The sequence below is a fragment of the Centroberyx affinis genome, unplaced genomic scaffold (assembly GCF_046629955.1).
Source record: "Centroberyx affinis isolate AG114_WGS23_722 - 3 ecotype Tasmania unplaced genomic scaffold, CSIRO-AGI_Caff_v1 ptg005544l_1, whole genome shotgun sequence".
NCBI lineage: Eukaryota > Metazoa > Chordata > Actinopteri > Beryciformes > Berycidae > Centroberyx > Centroberyx affinis.
In genome coordinates, this window is record NW_027282786.1 from 2,501 (window position 1) to 23,294 (window position 20,794).

The 20,794-nt window shown below is 44.4% G+C and overlaps 1 protein-coding gene across 1 annotated transcript in view; it reads right to left on the reverse strand.

Moving 5' to 3' along the window:
• Positions 1 to 16,983: 16,983 nt before the first annotated feature.
• Positions 16,984 to 20,794, reverse strand: part of LOC139667454 (threonylcarbamoyladenosine tRNA methylthiotransferase-like) — a gene marked incomplete at its 3' end in the record, with an annotated part of 91,275 nt that continues 87,464 nt past the window's right edge. The window contains exon 7 of the mRNA XM_071546916.1: positions 16,984 to 17,104. Within this exon, the coding sequence (XP_071403017.1) occupies positions 16,984 to 17,104 (121 nt within the window). The remainder of the gene's footprint in view (positions 17,105 to 20,794) is intronic.

Genomic DNA, 20,794 nt, shown 5'->3' on the forward strand with positions numbered 1-20,794 from the left:
ACAACAGTCACTGAGGGAAGACCGACAAGTTAGAAAATGATTTGAGGAACACAAAAAAATCCAAATAATGAACCAACATCTTGGGCAACGGTCCCCTTATCTCTCCTCTCCTTGTCGAGCATCTATCCTTTCCCTCCTCCGTTCCCTCCCTCCCTCCTCTCTCCTTCCCGTTTCGTCCTAGTTAATTAAACCACAGAGGTAGCTGTGGAACTTGACAACAGTGTAGTTTATCACAAGTGTTACAATGAGAGAGGCTAGCTCCCTGGTGTGTGTGTGTGTGTGTGTGTGTGTGTGTGTGTACGTGTGTGTGTGTGTGAGTGAGCAAGTGAGTGAGTGAGTGTCTCTATTGTCTAGCTGCAGCCTTGACTAGGTAACAAAGAGAGGAAAACCCTGATGTCTGTTGATATATGTGTAAACACCCCCCCACACACACACACTATATATAATATATATATAATGTAGTGCCCCCTGGAACAACCTCCCTGGTGTAGCATCTTAAAGACAGAGAGAGAGAGAAAGAGAGAGAGAGAGAGTTAGGCAGGAAAAAGTTAGCTCAACGATAAGCATTTAGAGACTACACATTAATTAGAAACCTGCTCTAGGCATGAATCAATTGGGCCGTGCGTGTGTGTGTGTGTGTGTGCTTGTGTATTGTGTGTTGTGCCTGCTTAAAGATGCAATTATGAACACAAAGCTTAAACTGCGAGGGGGAAGCCTGAGCGCTTTACTAATTGTTCGGCGCGATTATTCGCCGTGCTTATTGTTGACAGCGGGAGCGGGGTGGAGTGGGTATAGGAGTAAACAAAGTCTTAAAACTGCTATTATACCGGTAAACAAAGCCTCAACCCTGTACGTGTCATCTCAAAGTCAAAGTGGAGGTTGCCAAATAATGCGATGTCAAACTTGACAGCCGGGGAACAAAGAATGCAGACACAATGGGTATAGACTTAATCAGGGCAGTGAATAGAGGATGATTAAAGTTATTAAGAGAAAGGTTGGCAGCTAAATCCTGGTTACTTGGTCTTGAACTTGGCTGCATACTTTTACATGCACTCCAACAATGTGGGCTGAATCTGATTAAGGCAAACACTCCGACTAGCTGAATTTCCTTGTAAACACCTTACACCCCTTTCACACTGGGTCCGGAACCCGGCAGTATGGAAGGGTCCCGGGTCAGACTCTGCTCTGCCTGGTGTGTCAAGTCGGTGCTCCCTTGGCTCGTTTCCCCCCCCCCTCACACAAGCGCGGTGTTTACAAAGCTGAGACAGAGAGAAGAAATTCGACTTTCGCGAGTTCCCGGAAAACAATATCGTGTCATCCACCATATTCAACGCGGAATGTAAACACGTCTGCTCGCGATGATGTTATTGGACGATAACTCATAGAGAAGTGACAATTAAAGGTCTGTTGTGAAAGGGTAGTGATACGGGACACAGTCATATTCAATTTTGAAGCGATTGCAAAACCCTTCTGACGTTGAATGACATCCTCAAGTTTTTGGCTATTCGGAGAAGGCCTCTGACTGGATCTCATTGCGTAAACTAACCCGATGATCCAATAACTCTTTGTAAACCAGGGTTACTGGGGGAAAATCCTATTACTTTGAACCCTGCGAACGCTTTTCATCAAACCTTCACCTTAATCCGTTTATTCGGGGTAAGTGGAGCATTGAGACTGTTAAAGAGATTGTTAAGACTCAGAAACAAGGGGAGGTTTACTTGACTGTATGAAGATATTTACAGTGGAAGGTTTACAGTGAGAAATATGGGAAGTATGGGCATGTTTTCTGTCTTAAGCAGCCTTGGTCAAACAGTAACGGGAACACAAGATATACACACTGAGGCATAAACACACACACAGACAGTTCTCTCACCATTTGTATGTGTCTCAGTTTTTTTCACATGTTGTTTTTGCATTTTTGTCTGTGTGTGTATGCTTGCTTGTGTGTGTGTGTGTGTGTGTGTGTGCTTTCATCTGTGTCTCGGCCAGTGTGCGTACGAGTGTGTGTGCTAATGCAGCTGGGGCCCATTCCTCTCAGTGTTGAATCCAGCCTTTGTGTCTGACCTCACGAACTCTCCGTTATTTAGTCTCGTGCTCCCCATGCTGCCCGTTCAAACAGCTCTGTGTGTGTGTGTGTGTGTGTGTGTGTGTGTGTGAAAGAGAGAGAGAGAGAGTGTGTCTTGTGTTGTCCTTAGATTTCTGAAACTCCTAGAGTGCCCCAGCTTCTTGTTTTGTCTGTGTGTGTGTATGTGCACGTTTGTGTGTGTGTGTGTGTGTGTGTGTGTGTGTGTGTGTGTGTGTGTGTGTGAGACCACAACCACATGTCTAGTAACTGTGAGTGTGTGTTCCCAGCGTCTTGTTTTGTCTGTAGACAGGCCTTGAGACAGACAGTGTTTTAACTAGACCAGTCGGCCCATTGTTACTGTATAGAATAGCACTATGTGAAACATTTCACCGTTTGTGTTTATTTATTATTAAACCAGCACACACATTGATAAGGTCACTCAGAGTGGTACAATCTGATCTGCAGTCAGTTTGACTGGCAGGCGGGATGGTTTGCTTAGTTGACTGATTCATTGACTAGTTGACTGCCTGCCTTACTGACTACTTTACTGAGTGACTGCCTGACTGACTAAATAACTACTTCCTGTCTCATTGATTTCTTCACTGACTCATTAGCCAAACTATGTGACTGACTTGCTGACCGTTTAAATGACTGAATATTTCACTGACTGGTTTACTGACACATTGGCCAAATACACGATTGGCTGAATAGCTCACTGCTTAACTGACTGAATAACTAACTGCCTGGTCATCATACTGACTGACTGGCTTACTGATTCAACGGCAACTATCTGACCAAATACATAACCATGACTGAGTGAAATGAACAACTCAGTGGCTGGCTGTTGTATTGACCGACTGCTTTATTGACTCAATGGCCAATTAGCTGACTGACTGAAAAAGCTGCATCCAAATAAAGTAAAATTCATTTTAGACTTTTAATGCTACCTTGAATTGAATTCAAGACCAATTTAACAAGCAAACTATGGCAAAAAAAATGTAAAATTCAATGTTAAGGCCCTTAACATAAGTCCCTTATATCAGTGGTTCTCAACGTGGTGTCCGGGGACTACCAGAGGTCCTTGAGGGGGTTCCAGGGGGTCCCCAGCAAATCGATCAATTGTTAAACTTCACCATTATTTATTTTACAAGAAGTTAACACCATTAGAGAATGTAGCAGAATGACTGTTTTGATCATAGTTTCTCACACAGATAGTCATGGGATTCTGGACAAAATTATATCTGACAATAAAACTATTCTCAGATTTGGGTCTGAGAGACAAAATCTCATCAAATGGGGATCCGTGGCTCTAATGTGGACTAAATTAGGGGTCCTTCATATGAAAAAGGTTGAGAATCACTGGCTTAGATGCATCACAAAGAAACCTGTAATTGCATGGTGAAAAAATAAAGTCATTTATTTTAACACTCTTTCATTTTCTTTGAAGGACCTGCAGATACCCTGTGAATTAACTCACTGGTGGCTTATTGTACTGTATTGTACCTTACTGACTGACTGACTGACTGACTGACTGACTGGCAGCTATAGCCATTCCACTGCTATCTGCCTCTTAGTCTAGCAAATCCCCACCAATCTCCTACGCTGTTTATTTGAGCAGCAGCGAAGCCTAAACAACCTGATAGTGTATTTGCTCGGAGAACTCTCACACAATGCATGCGATAAGAGCGTATGGAAAAACACGTATAATATGTACGTACATACATACAGGCACACATTACACACACACGCAGAGTGACGTGCTTCATCTCGGCGTTGATGTCTCTCTCTCGACGACTTACACCCCGTTTACCTCTCGGAGTGAAACGTGTAAGAAACGTGTTTGTTCAAATAGACTGTGGGACGCCGTGTGTGTGTGCGTGTGTGTGTGTGTGTGTGTGTGTAAACTGCGGTCGTCTGTGACACACTGGGGCTAATTCGATTGCTCGGGGGTTCCGTAGTGTAATGCCTTGTAATGACACACAATCTCATTTTGACCGAGGAGACACATCAATCTTCTGGATTTACTGTGGGGAGCGCAGTGTTTGTCTCTCTCTCCTGGTGTGTGAGCAGAGACTAGAGAGGATGGAGAGTGTGTGTGTGTGTGTGTGTGTGTGTGTGTGTCTGCGGTTGTGTGTGTGTCGGGCAGGGTTGTCTGCGGTTGTGTGTGTGTGTTTGAGGAGTGGAGTCTAGTCTCTAGCTTGTATTTGTGTGTGTGAGTGTGTGTGTTTGTGCATGTGTGTGTGTGTTAAGCAGAGGGTATGAGGGAAATAGAATAATGTGTTCAGACCAGTGGAGCTGAAAACTACCCATACATTGGTTTGATAAACAGCAGGAAGGCCGCTGCGGTACACAGCTGGAAGAGGTGTGTGTGTGTGTGTGTGTGTGTCTGCATATGAGCCTGTGTGTGTGTGTGTGTGTGTCGGAGTAAAATAGAATAAGAAAATGGGAATTCCTGTGTCGGGGCATGTGTGTGTGCGAGCGCAAAGCAGAAAGAGACGGTGTGTATTTTGTGTATGAGTGTGTGCACCGGTGCCTTCATGCATCCATACAATCCTACACACACACACACACACATATATATATGTGCGTGTGCAGTAAACCTTGTGAAAACACCCTAACTCTTCAGGTTTACTATTCTCGGGCCCATCAGCACATTTCCTCCCTCTTTTGTTGCCGCTTCACATGACGCGTTTTCACTTCTGCCTCCTCGGGGAGGAAAACGCAACAGAAGAGAGCGAGAAAAGACGAGTGCATTCGCGAGCGAGCGACAAAAACGGAAAACACAGGAAAAGAAGAAGTGCGGCAGGTTTGTGGGGGGTTTTTTTTAGATCCGGGGGGAGAGATACAGACAAATTATCTCCGCTGAATATCATGTGAAGCGGCGATGGGTAATCCGGTCTGAATGGGAGGACATACCTGCTCTGATCGTTAGATAATGTGTGTGTGTGTGTGTGTGTGTGTGTGAGAGAGAGAGAGGGCGAGAGAGAGAGAGAGAGAGAGAGTGTGTCCTCATGTGTCTCTCTTTCTCCAGCATCTTGCGCTCAATCTGGCCTGATTCACTTCCATGCCGTAATTGCCGGGGAAAATTCAAAATCACAAAAGAGCACATAGGCCTGGTTCAGTTTGCTTTTAACTCAGCTAATGACTTCCCTTCTCTCCCTCTTCCTCCCTCTCTCTCTCTCTCTCTACCTCCCTCCCCTTTCTCTTTCAAGCTTTTATCTGCGGCGGCGTCTCCTCCATTCTTACGGCTAGGCTTTCGTTACGGTCTCCGTTATGGAGTGTGTCACCGATGAGCTTTTTTTACCCCCTCCTCAATATGAGAAACGGGAATATCGAACAGGGTTTGGAAACTTAAGGCAAATGAAAGTGAACGGGATGGCGTGGTAAGCTTTCGGAGGGATAGTTATATTAATCAAGGATGTGATCAGTGTGGGGAAAGAAAGTAGGGAGTAAGGGGATGGGAGCAAGAAAACAGCAACATCTGTACAAAAGTCAAATTTCTGAAAACCTTTGGTGGCCTATCAAAGCCAGCATCCTTGGGCTAGTATTGGTAATTTAGTTTGGTGAAAACACTAGTCCCGGCCCATTTTCTTACACTGCTTGAGAGGGAGCCATCATTGAAGTCCCACTTTTAAAGGTCCCATATGGTGTAAAACAGGACTCCCCTTGCCTCTGTGATGATAAAGGAGTTGGATGGTCTATCTAAACATGGTGAAAGTATCAAAACGCACGGTCGCCAACTAAATCCACACAATCTATATGAGAAAAGCATTGGAATTGAATTTAAGACCAATTTTAAAACCAAAACGCAGAAACAAAACTTCCAAAACCAGCCTACTTCTGATTGAAAACAGCTTATGACAGTTCTGAAACTAAACAGGGGCCTTTAAATTTAGCTCATTTCAGATTTTCCCAGGACCCGCGGATACCCAGACGCTCTATCCCCTCTGTCTCCTCGAGCTCATGCCATCACACGAGTGCAACACACAAGCGGGGATAAAGACACAGCCAGAGACCACAAAAACACACGGACGCACGCAAAAGAAAGGACGCACACACTCCTCCTTCCCAGAGGGCCCCGGGGAAGCTGTCAAGAGAACAAACATCTCCTCTGTAGACTCTCTGACAGCGCAACACATCTGACCATTTCATTACTCCGCTCGCAGGGGGAAATCTATACCGTTAGGAGGAAATTCATCCTCAAAGCACCTGCACTGAAAAAGTTCCCTGACAACGACGAAGACATGAGGAGAAAGAAAGCTAGAGGAAGGAAAGAATTTAAAAATGTAAACACTTCTCGATCGATCCGACTTGATGGATGCAAGACGTGAATATTTGTTTGCAAAAGTGGAACTTTTTTTTTCCTGTCACTGCACTGTGTGTGTTGCCTTTCCTGACCCCGCCGTCACACCGTTTCAAAGGCTCGGCAACAAAAGTGGGAAAAACACACTCGTAAAAAAAAACCTATAACTGCAGCCCTCCTCTCCCGCTGCTGCACGCCAAAAAGGAAGCGGCTCACAATTCTTTCATTTTCTATGGTATTTTTTAGCTAAAAATACGAGGAGAACCTGAATTCTGAGGACCTTTTTAGAGTTAAAGTATCTGCGCGTTCCTTTTTTGACCTCGCCGCAGAGCGCAGGGACACGCAACAGTGACACGTCAGGGTGTTAAGATACTATTTTTTCAACCTCTCTGTACCCGCTGGGAACCGAGCTCTGAGGCCCGAGCCGGAACCCCCGGCAGCGGGTCGGTCCAGGCCGATTTGTGTCCCTGTGCATCTAGACGTCCGGGACTCCAGGTCTGCTTCTCTCTCTCTGCGGGCCGTGGACAAACGGGGGACGCTGCGGTTCGGTCCCGGCGTTTAACACTCTTGTGGGTAAAGGTCAGTAAGGGCGCGGGTTGATAAGACCTATTGTTCCACTGTGTCGGCGTGGAGCGTGCGTGTCGGAGCGGTGGAGGCCAAATCGCTGAGGAAACAGAGGGGCCCGTCGGCTAGCGCGAACACAATGCACACACACCTTTCTCGGAGTGACTGCTGTGTGTAGTGTTGTTGTAGTGTGTGTGTGTGTGTGTGTGTGTGTGTTACGCCACAGTCGTTATTAGTGATTAGCGCTGATGGAGGCTCGGGCAGAAGAGAATGGTCGGTGGGAAATGAGCCGATAACCTGTTTCAATCCTCTTCTGTTTGTTGCCAGAAACACAAATATTATTGAGCAGAACAGAAAGAGACACGGAGAGAAATGTGATTAGAGAACAAACAGTGTAAGTAAACAGACACCCACAGTCGGGTGTCATTATCCATTTTTAAAGGTATTAACGTTCCATTCAAAACCGCAACAATGGCTACAGCATAACGTCAAACTCAACGCGGCTTAATTGCCAGATTGAATTAGGTTTCTGTTAAGGAGACGAATAGTTCGCTGCAAGGTTTTAACTTGCTATGAAAAAATGAAAAAATAATGGCGTGCCGCTGGCTTATTTATATGTGCGCATTACTTTTAGTGTTGACAGGTGAAAAGAAATAAATAAATAAAAGCAATCAGGAGGAATGAAAAGAAGGAGGCAAACAAAGGAAAGAGGATAAAAGGTGTTTATTTGTCCTAAATACTGTATGGGCTCCAAGGTTAAGTTTTATCCTCCCTGGATAAATCGCTTCAATGGGGCCGGTTAATTGCTGACTTACTGGCCCCAAAGAATTTGCTACGGAGGAGTGGGAATTTCTTTGGGGCCAATAAGTCGGCAATTAACCAGCCCCAAAGAAAGGACTTATCCAGTGTATTATGCATTCATTCGTTTAATGCTACTATTCACAAGATGTTGGGATCTCTACTCGTTGGCGTATCCTAAGCCTAAGGGGGCGGCCACACTGCTGCGTTGGGTCTGTCCATTTGTGTTCATTTCTGAGCTGTCTGCTGGCTGCTGACACGTCTGTCTGTCAGATTTGCATCCGTCTTGAGAGACGGAAAGTTCGAACCTTATCTGGACGGACGGATTCGTCACTATCTGTTAAGTCAGACAGAGGCCACGTTTCTACGTTAGGCGGTACTGAGACGATACAGTGTACACCGTCCCGTTGTACCATTCATTATCAAAGGATTACAACATCTTCTGACAAACTGGTGATGCAGCACTGTAATGTCCTCATATGGTCCACTTAACCAAAGATTATCCTAACCTACTATATGGCTTGGATCAGCCTATCTCCCATTGGGATTTTACTCCGATGTAGCTACATCTTTAGGTATGATTCAGTTGTGATTGACTTTCCTCCTTTTGTATAAACCCACATTTCTGTGGTCTTTACTCCTTTTTGATATACAATATGTTGTTTGGAGTCGTGACATTGGATGCTATTTATGGATGTTAAAAAAAACTTTTCTGATTGCTAATTAATTTTTTGATTACCATACCTTGCCACCTGGATGGACCCTTGTACCTCACTGGGCACTGATTTGTACCAGGAGGTTACCTGATTACCTTGGCCCTACGATTGGACCATCTTATTTCCTGTCCCCCTATATAAACAGGCCCCATTGTATTGTTTATTCAGATACCTGACGAAGGTCGCTTGACCCAAACGTTGTGTCATTTATGAAATTCTTGTTAAGTGAAGACAGTGTGCGGGAGTCTACTGATTTTACTTTGCACACCTGGCGCATTCGGTAGTGCAAAGATCACCTTTTTGTTTAACAGATGCAGCACTGTAACCCAGCAAGCGTTTGAAGGACGAGGATATTTTCTGAAGGGATTTGAAGATAGATATTTAGATCGTGATTTCCCGGCACGACACAGGCAGCATCGCACGACGACTACCGATGTTAATGCGTGTAATTACATGGATTTTAATTGGTTCAATGTCGGTGCAGGCCGTCGTATTCGATGTCTATTCAATGTCAAAATGGCTGTTGGGGAGTCAGGGCTGCCGGCTCTGCGGTCACACATCAAGGCAGCGGACGGACTGTCAGGGAGGCTTCACTCAAGTGGTGTACAATGCTCTCAATGCAGGGATAAACGAGTCCAATACCCTCTCCCCTCCCGTCTGGAGTTTACTATGATGAAGTTAGTGATCGGGTCGGGGTTAGAGCACAGCATCATTAATACCTGGCTTAGGCATGTTGCAACGACAGTAATAAAGATTACCGAGTGCCAAAAAATGTGTCTGGATAGAGAGACGGGGAATGGACAGATAATGAAATGAAATGAGCTGTGAGTAACTGTGGCACACAAAAAAACACTGTTTCTCTTTCAAAGGCCCGAAGACTAATGACAACGGCGCCCACAAACACACACAGAGACTTAATGACCCATTCTGTGACTGAGTGGCTGTAAATGCCTTGTTTATGACGCTGAAGCATCACGACTCAGCTCGCTCACAAAAGGGCTTTTACTGTCGCTGACAACAGACAGCACATATAGATATGCACACAGCGAGAAGGGAGCCTTTTACAATCTCTTGCAGCCCTAGGCTAAATGCAGAAACACACACATACACACACACACACACACACACCAGCTTTCCTAATAGCGTTGAGCGTGCTAAAACTGTTATCTGGGACGTATCAGCACAAGACGGAGTGTTAAAAAGACACAGTGTAGTCTTTTTCCAGCGCGCCGCTGTGTGAAGAATGAACTCCGCCCTCAGGCTAATCTGTCTGCGTGGAGAAACCGTTGAAGGAATAACGTAATAAACAATCCCAAAATAAACGCCGGAGTTCGGATCTTCTTGCCGCCGCTTTGTAGAGCACAAGCTGAACGGCAGCTGCTGGAGTCGAGACCAGATTGTGTGTAGGGGGGGGATTTCAAAACAAATAGTATTTATTATTTAATTTATCGTTTGGCTGATTGATTGAAGGCCAATTAGAACTTAAATTAACCTGAAATCTGTGATCGGTGGAGGTTTGCACTTTATCAGGGTGTCTGCAAGTTTCATTAAGTTCAATATAAGACTTTTACCTTTTTAATGCCAGTTAGAATGAAGTGTAAGACTCACTGGATTTAAGACTTAAAAAGCTATATTTCATTTCATTCAAGACTGTATTCAAGACCGGAATGTGTGACATTCAGTTTGAGATTACAGAAAGAAAGGGGAGAAGAGTACTGGACTAAATGGGATAAATACCTGTCTAACAAAGAGTCTGACAACTGAAATTGCAAACACAAAAGTGAATGTGAATGAAAGTGTACCATTCTATGACTAACAACTCCTATGTACATCATCCAGTGTAACTGAGTGACCTCACTGACTGTATTCAAGACCTTTAAAGACGCCCGGTCTATGGAGCTGAAAAGGAATGCTTTTTGCTGATTCGATATTGTATTTTGTAGTATCAATGTCACATGGAGGCTTTGACTGGAAGAAATCGAGCCACCTCACAATAACTAAGAAAATCCTTTATTCTACTTTTGGTCACTGTGGACATGAAATTCCTGCAATCCAGGAAGACAGCGTTCAAAATTACAATTATTCCATCATGATTCTGGTAAATCTGTTAGTAATCCTAGCTATTCAATCATATTATTTGGGCATATTGCTACACATTCTTCAGCTAGTGTTCCCTCTCTACCATTCAATATGCAAACAGCAGTGACAAGCTTCTTTAGTTACCTTGTAGCGCTGCAGATCCCAACTATGACTGGAGCTTTATTTTAATCAAAACTTGTTTTAATGTCAGACTCCCAAACTCCCACATAAAAGCCTTGATCTTGATTGATCCTCTCTGGTTTTTAGCTTTTTGTGTCCCTTCCGCTTAACAAGCCCTGTTCATTGTCCTGACAGTCGATGTCCCTGGGAGGACGGAGCAAAGTTATTGGAATGTCTGTTCGTCAGGGTGGAAAATCAAGGGCAGAGAAATGTGATTTCAAAAAAAAAAGATTAGTTCAATTCAAACAGATTCTAGCACTATTCACCAAAGTTTAAAACGTTCACAACCTATTATGTGATTCCCTTTCATTGAATTTGTTCAAATATTCCGTGTTCATAAATGACAGTTCAGGGTGGAGGTGGCTGACAGTGGACATCTGCTTCAACATCTAATATTTCATAAAGCCAAAGGACATTTTGCATTTCATTAAGTGTCGTTAGTCTGTGATTGTAATAAAAGAGAGGGGAAAAAAAATACCGATTAACTTCACTTTTAACTTTTAAAATAGTTCAAATAGTATCAATAGTTAGTGAATAGAGTGAATGAGTCAATCTCTTCAATCTAACAAAACAAACATTTAGCCAGCAGCCAGTTTGTGGTAAAATTGGGCCTTTAAAGACAGAATCAGGTTTTCCTATTCCAGTGTCAAGAGAGAATTCAACATCGCTGCGCTAATGGCAAGGGAGAAACTGAGCAATGTCCCTTTAAAACATAGCCGGGGGGCATCAGAGGACTCCAGCCAGCCTGTGTTGAATTACTGTATTTTCTAATGGGGATAAAATTAACTTGGTGGGGGAAAAGGAAAAAAAAAAAAAAGCCAATCTAATTTGGATTTAATAGGTGTAAATGAAATTAATACGCAACCTAATGAAACTAATATTGTGAATCAATTTGAAAGTGAAATTGAATTTTCATAGGTAGTCCCAGGTGCCGCGCCGCGCCAGGCTGTTGTTGGGATTTGAACTAATAAAGTGGAGGGGATGGTAGTTTCCCCTCTGATTACCCGGAGTGAAATGACTTGGAGCCGAGGCAGGGCCAAGTGGGTTTGGTTTGCCGGCGTGAACGTGGGGACTTTGACTGTTTATAGAAGTCAAAGGGGTGGGGGGGGGGGGGTATTTTTGTTCCATAAAAACACTTTGGGGCATCGACGACCACACACTCGCCACGTTGTGAGACCGAATCCAACTCTCAAATGCTGCGGGAGGAAAAGAAAGATCCTATAACAAAAATTAAAAGAACAAAAATGTGGTAGAAAGAGTCTTTAAGAGCATCTGAGACTGTGCTCCTATGCTCCTGTGGCTGTTGAGGAGGTTCAGAAGTTCAGAAATCGTGTATCTACAGGTTTCAGAGGGTCAAATTTAAGACATTTTTAAAGGAATAGTTCACCCAAAACTGAAAATTCTGTCATCATTCACTCCCCCTCATGCCAGTTGAAACACAGGTGAAGTTTGTCCATATAACACACAGGGAGGCTGCAGCACAACTCCATAGCAGCCTTCTCCAAAACAACTGAAGTCAGTGGGGACCAGTTCTTCAGAGTTCCAAAAAGACCTACAGTATATTTACACCATCATTTAGTGCAAATCTTAACTAAAGCTGATTGATTTGCAACAAATAATGGTGTATAGGTCTTTCTATTCACAGTGTGATTGTTTGGCTGTTTTTGTTTTGGAACTCTAAAGAACAGGTCCCCATTGACTTCAGTTGTTTTGGAGAAGGCTGCTACCAAGTTGTGCTGGCAACCTCCCTGTGTGTTATATGGACTAACAAATTTCACCTGTGGCACATTTGGCATGAGGGTGAGTAGATGATGAGAGAATTTTCATTTTTGGGTGAACTATTCCTTTAATGCTACCGGGAATTGAATTTAATACCAACTTAACAACGCTACAAAAAGCTGCCAAAAAACAGGCTATTCCAAACGAACATGCCCTGTGGATGTTCTGTTCTGTTAAGGCCAGTTTAAGAAAATGGACACCAGAAAAACTGTTTACAGAAACGATGTCCAGCTGCTGATTATGTTATTAAAGCAGATGCAATAAAAACAGGACGTGTCACATGTTGTATTAACCCTGCTGTGCTTTAAAAACCTGGGCGCACCTCGCTAAATATCACTGAATGTAAACAATCTGTCAATACTGCAATTAAATTAAATGCAATTATTCTTAATTAAAAAGAGTCTCAATGAAAAAGAAACCGTGGGGACAAAATAAGACGTCTAATAACTATATTTAAGACGTTTGAACACTTCATGGCCTTTAACTTAGATAATGTGCAATTTTTTTCAGCCTTTTTAAGGAGAAAGGACATTCACCCTGCAGCACCATGTCAGGCTGACATTTGGTTGGAAAACACACGGGCTGCCAAAGACAGAAAGAGAGAGAGAGAGAGAGAGAGAGAGAGAGAGAGAGAGAGAGAGAGAATGGGTGAATGCAACCCGCGTGTACACACACATAAAGGCGGACAAATTGCCGAGGAGACATCAAAGGGGCCAGTGCATACAACACACACACACACACACACACACACAAATTAATAGCTTAAAAAACTTCTCTTCTGACGCAGTTTTGAGGACAGAGCGAGCAGTGTGGAGCGAGGATAATCGCAACTGATACTGTGTGTGTGTGTGTGTGTGTGTGTGTGTGTGTGTGTGTCTGTCTGTGTGTGTGTCTATGTGTCTATGTGCCGGACAAAGACCTCTCTGTTTCACCGGCTGACAAATGTCACTGATGATGTCACTACTACCTCAGAGGAATATTTAAAACAGATTCTTCAATAACACCACACATAAACACACACACACACACACACACACACACTCTCTCTCCCTCACACACACACAACCATGTTAACTCTATGACGGCAGCAGAAGCGACCCACTTCAACTTACTGTCCCAACACTTAGACTTTTGACAGCAGGTCAAAGAAAACCCCAGAAAAAATAACACACACACACACGCAAATTGAACGTGGATTTCCAGTAACACCAGTGTTATTCTGGGGGAAAATGTCAACAACGGACTGACCCAGTCAACAGGTTCATGTAATCCCCGCATCTCCTAAAAAGAGCTCCAGTGAAAACAGTAAAAAAAAAACTAAAAAAAAAAAAAAACGAGGGGATTTATTTAAAAAGCCGGCCTGAGCCCTGTGAAAAACAACAACTAGTTCATCTGGATCAGAAACGGACCCCCTGCAGGAGGAGGGCTGGCGAGGGACTGACATCTGCACACACTCACATAACGCAAACACACTGCAGTACAGACACACACACACACACACACACACACACACAAAGGTAGACATGCACAAACACACACACACACACACACAGGCTGGAAGGCACACAAAAGACAGAGAAACAAGCAGATGAGCAGGTAAACATACAAACTATTCACACTGATGTTGAGAGAGAGAGAGAGAGAGAGAGAGGGAGGGAGAGAGGGAGAGAGGGAGGGAGGGGTTGCACTGTTTGGCTAGGTGGTTCATAGGACTTTCTCCCTCTTCTTCTCTCTCTCTAACACACACAAACACACTCTTTCACTCACAAACAGAGAGAGAGAGAGAGTGAGAGAGTGAGAGAGTATGCGGCACCTGATGCGGCTACTCATAACCAACAAGACAGCACCGGAGGGAAAAGGTCAAGGCAAGTTTAGCAGCTCAAAACTGGCCAAAGGTCAGTGTGTGTGTGTGTGTGTCCAGTGCCGGAGCTATAGCTGAACCACGGCGAGAACAGCGGGACCGTTTGTACTTGCTGGACTCCACACACACACACACACACACACACACACACAGTTGTCTCTGTTCTTCCAGCAGGATTAGATGAGGCGTAGTCTTAAGAAGCTTTAGCCAGGAATAAAGACTAGTGAGCTCTAAAGACAAGAAACATCTGTACGAAGAGACAGTCGACTGTTGGGGAAAACACTCTCTCTGTCAGTTCAATATAACACATTTGTATTTATGGCGAGTGCTTTGACCTGATAAAGACCAGATTAGATTGAAACGTTAAAAAGTTGTCGATGGATTTAAAAGCATGCTGAATTCGGTCTCTACTCTTCTACTGTGACTTCCTCCACACCTTGATGAGGGAACGATGCACTTTTACTTGTACAAAGTCGATTTGACAGGCGCAATCCACCTAAGCAAGTGCTGGAAAAGCGATTTGCGTTCTGGGTTACTGGTGTTTTCCGAGCGCCGCGGCCCAGATCCCCGTCGCGTTGAGCAAAACACTGTAGCTGTGGAGGAGGGGGGGGGGGGGGGGGGGTGGTGGGGGGGGGAAGCGACGCCAGGAAAAGGCCAGAACAATAACAGACGTTCCCCGTTAGCCGTGACCGTGGGCTTGGCTGTGGGTCAGGTGACAGAAATCATCAGAAATCATTCATCTGCTGTATACTGACAAGTTTGATGAGCTTATTGGAAAGGCTGAAATCCTGACAGTATCCGATAATGAACCTCATTGCCAGGGGTACCACAGGAGATTTTAAGACTTTAAATTGTGTGTTTGAGTGTGTGTGTGCGTGCGCAATACCAGTCAGAGGGCTCAGATGTCTGACCTAGATCTGACAAATCCAAAACTAAACAATTGTGCATTGAATTATGATGCTGCGTGCCAACATGACCGATTTGAGCCAAAACAATCACCAAACAATCCAACAGTGATCCTCAATATAGACAAAAGATACTGTAATCTTGTCATTTCTCAATCATACAGTTTCTCTCATTTCGTAGATGGGGATATCGCAAAAAAAAAAAACTTGCCAGGTAGACAAAAATGAAACGTGGGAGCTGGGTTTTTTTTTTTTTTGCCTCTAATGGGCTTTACTGATACTGTCTGATCCGTTTTCTCATTCAAAGAGAGGTCCTACAAAATACAACAGTTATGTTTCCATCAAATTGTGAAGCAAATTGTGCATACACTCTTCAAAACGAGGGCTGGGTTTGAATCTGAATGTCAAAAAAAGCTGTAAATAGAGTAGTAAAGTAAGTAAAAAGCCTTATGCCACAGAAAAAAAGACAACAATTAATTTTTACATTGTACTGTATGTGTAACTCTAACCGCTGTATAATAGCCATAATATATTTGAGGATGTTATTTTTTTACTGTGATTATGGGAACTTCGGTGATGCTGACAGCACACAGCTGCGCCTTGTATCTACTGCATTGTACCCAAAATAGCCATAAAAATCTATTCCAGTATCACAGCTGTAATAAACAATAGGTCTGGATCGGAGAACAGGTCACGGCCCTCTTACTGTCGGGTCACCATGTGACAGGAGCAAAAACATGACCGCCGTTAGCCTGAAAAGCCCAGGAAACCAGAGAAAGTTGAAGACAAAGGGCAACGTACACAGAGCAGGCATGCTGTATAGTGAGATGATTTAACACCTATAGATTTGGTGTGGTCATTAGCAGCAGAGCAAGCTTGTTTCTTGGTTCTTTGACAGTAAATGCAGAAGTTTAAGGTCAAAGGGCCGACACTGAGAAGAAGAATTCGACAAAGCAGGCCTGCCGGTCCTGTAGGACACGACTTGTTTACTTCCTCGCATTGTGAGTCGAGCCAATAATGTATGGACCTTGGAAGAGATGCCGGAAGATGATTGATGGATTATCATCAGCGGAGGCCCGGCACAGTGGAATTAGCCCGTCGTAACCCTTTTAACTAGCCCGCTGAGGATAGAGCGCACGGCCTGCCACAGACACACAGATCTGTAAACAACATAAAATTAGCCCATAAAATGGAGCTGTTTGTGTGTGTGTGTGTGTGTCTGTGTGTGTACATACAAGTGGTCATGTCTCTCTTTGTTTAAACATCCTTTTCAGGCCATAGCACTGACAGACAAGTAGAAAAAAATAAAGAAAAAAAGAGGTAGGATATCGAGAAGAGACAGTCCTCTCTCTCTCTCTCCTTTCATAAAAGAAGTCAAATGGAAGGTAAGACAAAGGGCTTGACACCTGTTGGCTCTCTGATACATTCACATCTGAATAACAAATAGTATACGCACACACACACGCGCACACACACACACACACACACACTCTACAACACCGACACACACACTCCAAGCAAGCCATGTGAAATTGATACAATCAGAAACACAGAGGGGTTCTGCTTAAGTGGCTGTGCAAGGAGAGAGAGAGGACACACACACACACACACACACACACCACCTCTGTCATCTACAATGACGGCAGGGAGGCAGTGAAGAAATTGAATTCATAGGTATAGCTGAATATTTTATGAGTGGGGTGTGTGTGTGTGTGTGTGTGTGTGTGCCCTACCCGGTGTTGATGGAGATGATTTCAATGAGAGGGTTCTTTCTGATCTTGGGCAGGTCCAGTCTGGCTCCTCCCAGCCTCCGGCCTCCATCTTTCTTCTGGCCCAACAGACGGACTGAGTGGCCTGAAAGTGACAGAAAAAAAAAAAAACGTCACTTGACTTCCCTTATGTGGAAGAGAAGAAGTGGATGTCAATTTCCCTTGCCGTCTACATCTGGGGACCCTTGTTTGAAGCATTCAGACAAACACACACACACCTGCAGGCACGGGAGACACACACACACACACACAGAGGTGGATGCTCAGGCATAGGCATTTACATTAAATTGAATACATTATAGTAGCATTGTTTGGTGTGCAAAAAACCTCGATTCCACTGCTCAGGAGGAGAAACAATTGGAGGACTGGATTATTCACATTGCTGCCGGGGACAAAAGAGAGAGAACAAACAGAGAGAGAGAGAGAGAGACAGAGAGAGAGAGAGATTTGCACTGTTTGGCTGGTTGGTTCATAGCATTTTCTCCCTCTTTTTCTGTCTCTCTAACACAGTGATTCTCAACCTTTTTCATATCAAGGACCCCTAATTTAGTCCACATTAGAGCCACGGATCCCCATTTGATGAGATTTTGTCTCTCTGACCCAAATATGCAAATATTTTTATTGTTAGATATGATTTTGTCCAGAATTCCATGACTATCTGTATTGTCGGTAGAGAGATAACAGTGAAACTATGATCAAAACAGTCATTCTTCTACATGTTATAATTGTGTTAAGTTCTTGTAAATGAAATAATGGCGAAGTTTAACAATTCATCAATTTGCCTGGGGACCCCCTGGAACCCCCTCAAGGACCCCTGGTGGTCCCCGGACCCCATGTTGAGAAACACTGCTCTAACACACACACACACTCACACACACACACACACACACACACACACTCTTTCACCCACAAACACAATACACATTCCCATTGGGCGGTATCCACCTCTAGATAGCCAAATAAACCGCATCCATCTACTCAGTATGACGTTGCTGGGATCCTACTGAACGGGACGGAGCAGGATATTGAAGCGGACACGTTGTGGTTAAGTTATGGTGAAAGAGATGAATGGGCCTTCTAGCTGTGTAGCAAATGGAGTGACGGGCCTGCAGCTGGCATCGGGCGTCTCTCAGATCAATAAAGGACTTAAAACCTGGCGGGAAAACTCAATATGGGCACTGGGGGTAAGAGCTTGCTATTCTATGCTGCTGAGGGGGCATTTGAAGTATGTGAGGGCAGAGAATAAGTATTTTACTAGATCTTTTACCAATAGCACACCAAAGCCCGATGTCCGGGCTTTGGTGGTGCGGAGACGGGATCTACTCGTCCCTCCGTCCGTCCCTCCGTCCCTTCCCCAGCCGGCTAATAGGCTGTGATGTAGCGGCTGGAGGTGTGCGAGACGGAGGCGCTGAGGGGTGGAATTGTCTTCCTGTTTTCATCCCCCGTTACACGGGTCTCCGGGGAGGGTGGGCCCGGCGCAGGAAGCGGGGCCCTATCGATTGGTAGATAAAAATGACAATCTGCCCCGGCGGAGGACAAAGAGCCAATCGGCGAGGCGTGACCGGTCGCAATATCGCCGGTACAAGCGGGGAAATGAGAAAACTTCCCTCATGGAAAGCAGCTGGGACTCCGGCCGTTCAGCCACCGGGCCGGAGGAGCGACGCGGGACACGGCCGAGGTTTCGTGCCCGCTCCATCATCCTTTCATCTGTCTATCCAACTATCCCTCCATCTGTTGATTCTTCCATCAATCCGTCCATATACGAGCCCTTCTTTTAACAGTTTGGTCACGAGTCCACCAGTGCCTAAACTGACACTGGACAGGAATATTTAGATGCTCCTTTAACCGTTTTACCAAAAATTCACTCAACGAGTGTTCTACATGAGAGAGAAGAAAAGAAAGTAAAGAGCGAAAGATGTATAGTGGATATGAAAAGTCTACATACCCTATCAATTTTGCTAGATTTTAATACCTCCCATACATGAGGTGCAGTTCATGAGGTGCAATTTCACTCTCTTTACACTAAAAAAATAGAAAAATGCATACTAGCTCGGCTTTGGCTTGTTGGTGCAAGATTCCTGCAAATTCAATTTTGAAAGTCAATATATTTCCAGACCTCAAATTGTTGACATTAACCATTTGTTGCTCATTATTTCATGTTTTTGGCTATGGGGAAACAATGTTACTAATACTTAGTGGCATACACAGACTTTGTCCGGGGAAAGTAATTACCATTGTGGTGGTAGGTTTCCAGATGTTTTTCCAAACTCATGATTTTGAGGTTATATATTGTTATAAAACCTGGAAATTCTCAAAGTAATTTCCAAGATATATATATATGCACTTTTTGAGTCTGTCAGTGTGACTGCCACCCAAGAATCAAGAAATAATCTCACTACCAGCAGGAAATCGCTCCAGGAGTGTACTCAAAGCCAAATTCAATTTCTGGGCCTGAGTAAAATATCTAACTCGGATTACTGTAGAAAACAAGAGAATGGGGCTCTATTTGTCATCTCAATTACACTTTAGAGGGGCCAACTGCTGTGGTGGGCAACCCCCATACACACACACACACACACACACACAACACAGATATACCACATTTTCTTCGCTTTCTGCCCTCCTCCTCCTCTTCCTCTCCTTCGCCAATCTCTCCTTCCTTTGTTCTCCTCGCTCTCCTTCATAAATGCGAGCTGACATAAATCCTTCCATCCACTCATAATGGCCCATTATAACATGCCGGAGAGAGGGAGGAGGGAGGGGAAAGCTCGGATAGATGGATGGATGGATGGAGAGGTGGATAGACGGATGGTTGGTCGGAGGATGATAGGGGGGAAAAAAAAAAAAAAATCATCGCAGATGAAAGATGCCAAAGATGGATGGATGGAGAGATGGACGGGGCTAAAAGGATGACCTGTTGACCTGTGTGTGATGTCTCATAAGTGGCGGGGGCTTGTTGTTGTAAAGCAGCGGGCGGGATGGGGGGGGGGGGGGGGGGGGGGACGAAGGGACGGAGGTGGCTGATGAGAAGGACAGGACACAGGAGGGGGGTAGCACTTGTCGTTTATCCTCTCAATATAGAAGGATGCGCGATGTGTATGATTGCAGTTTATTTTCTTTCTTCGCAAATGACAGCCAGTGCAAATTTCTGGGGAAAATAGCTCACATTGCATGTCAACTTTATTATTGGACCACCCTCCGCTGTCAATTAAAGTAAACATTTAAGGAAAAGACTTTAAAACCTCAGCATGCGGTTGTCACCTCCAAATCAGAAGTCATCCTCCACTGAAATCTAATATTTAAAAATACCTCCAGCTGACTCAAAATGTATTTAAATGCATTGACTTGTCTCCCGCTAACCTCTTCTTCGTCTCCTCTTGTTCCCCACTGCCTCTCCCCCCCCCCCCTGTCCTCCTCCTCCGGGATCATTTCGACGTCGGCACAAGCAAACAGTTTATGTTTATCCTGGTGGAATATGGATCACGCGGGTTATATGGAAGCTATGTAGCCTCTGATCTGTACCTAAGTAGATACATTAGCCTGCCTAACCCCTTCTACCACCTCTCTTTCATTCTCTCTGTCACACACACACACACACACACACACACACACACACACGGGCGCGCGGCACATCTAAATTGCTTCCAAAAGATAAAAGGTCTCTCAGGTGAAATAGTGTCATCCGAGGCTGTCGTCTCAGCCGGGGGAGATCAATATCGGAGGGCCAATAAAGAAATTGAGACATCATCCGAACTGTCCCATAAAGAAAGAGGCA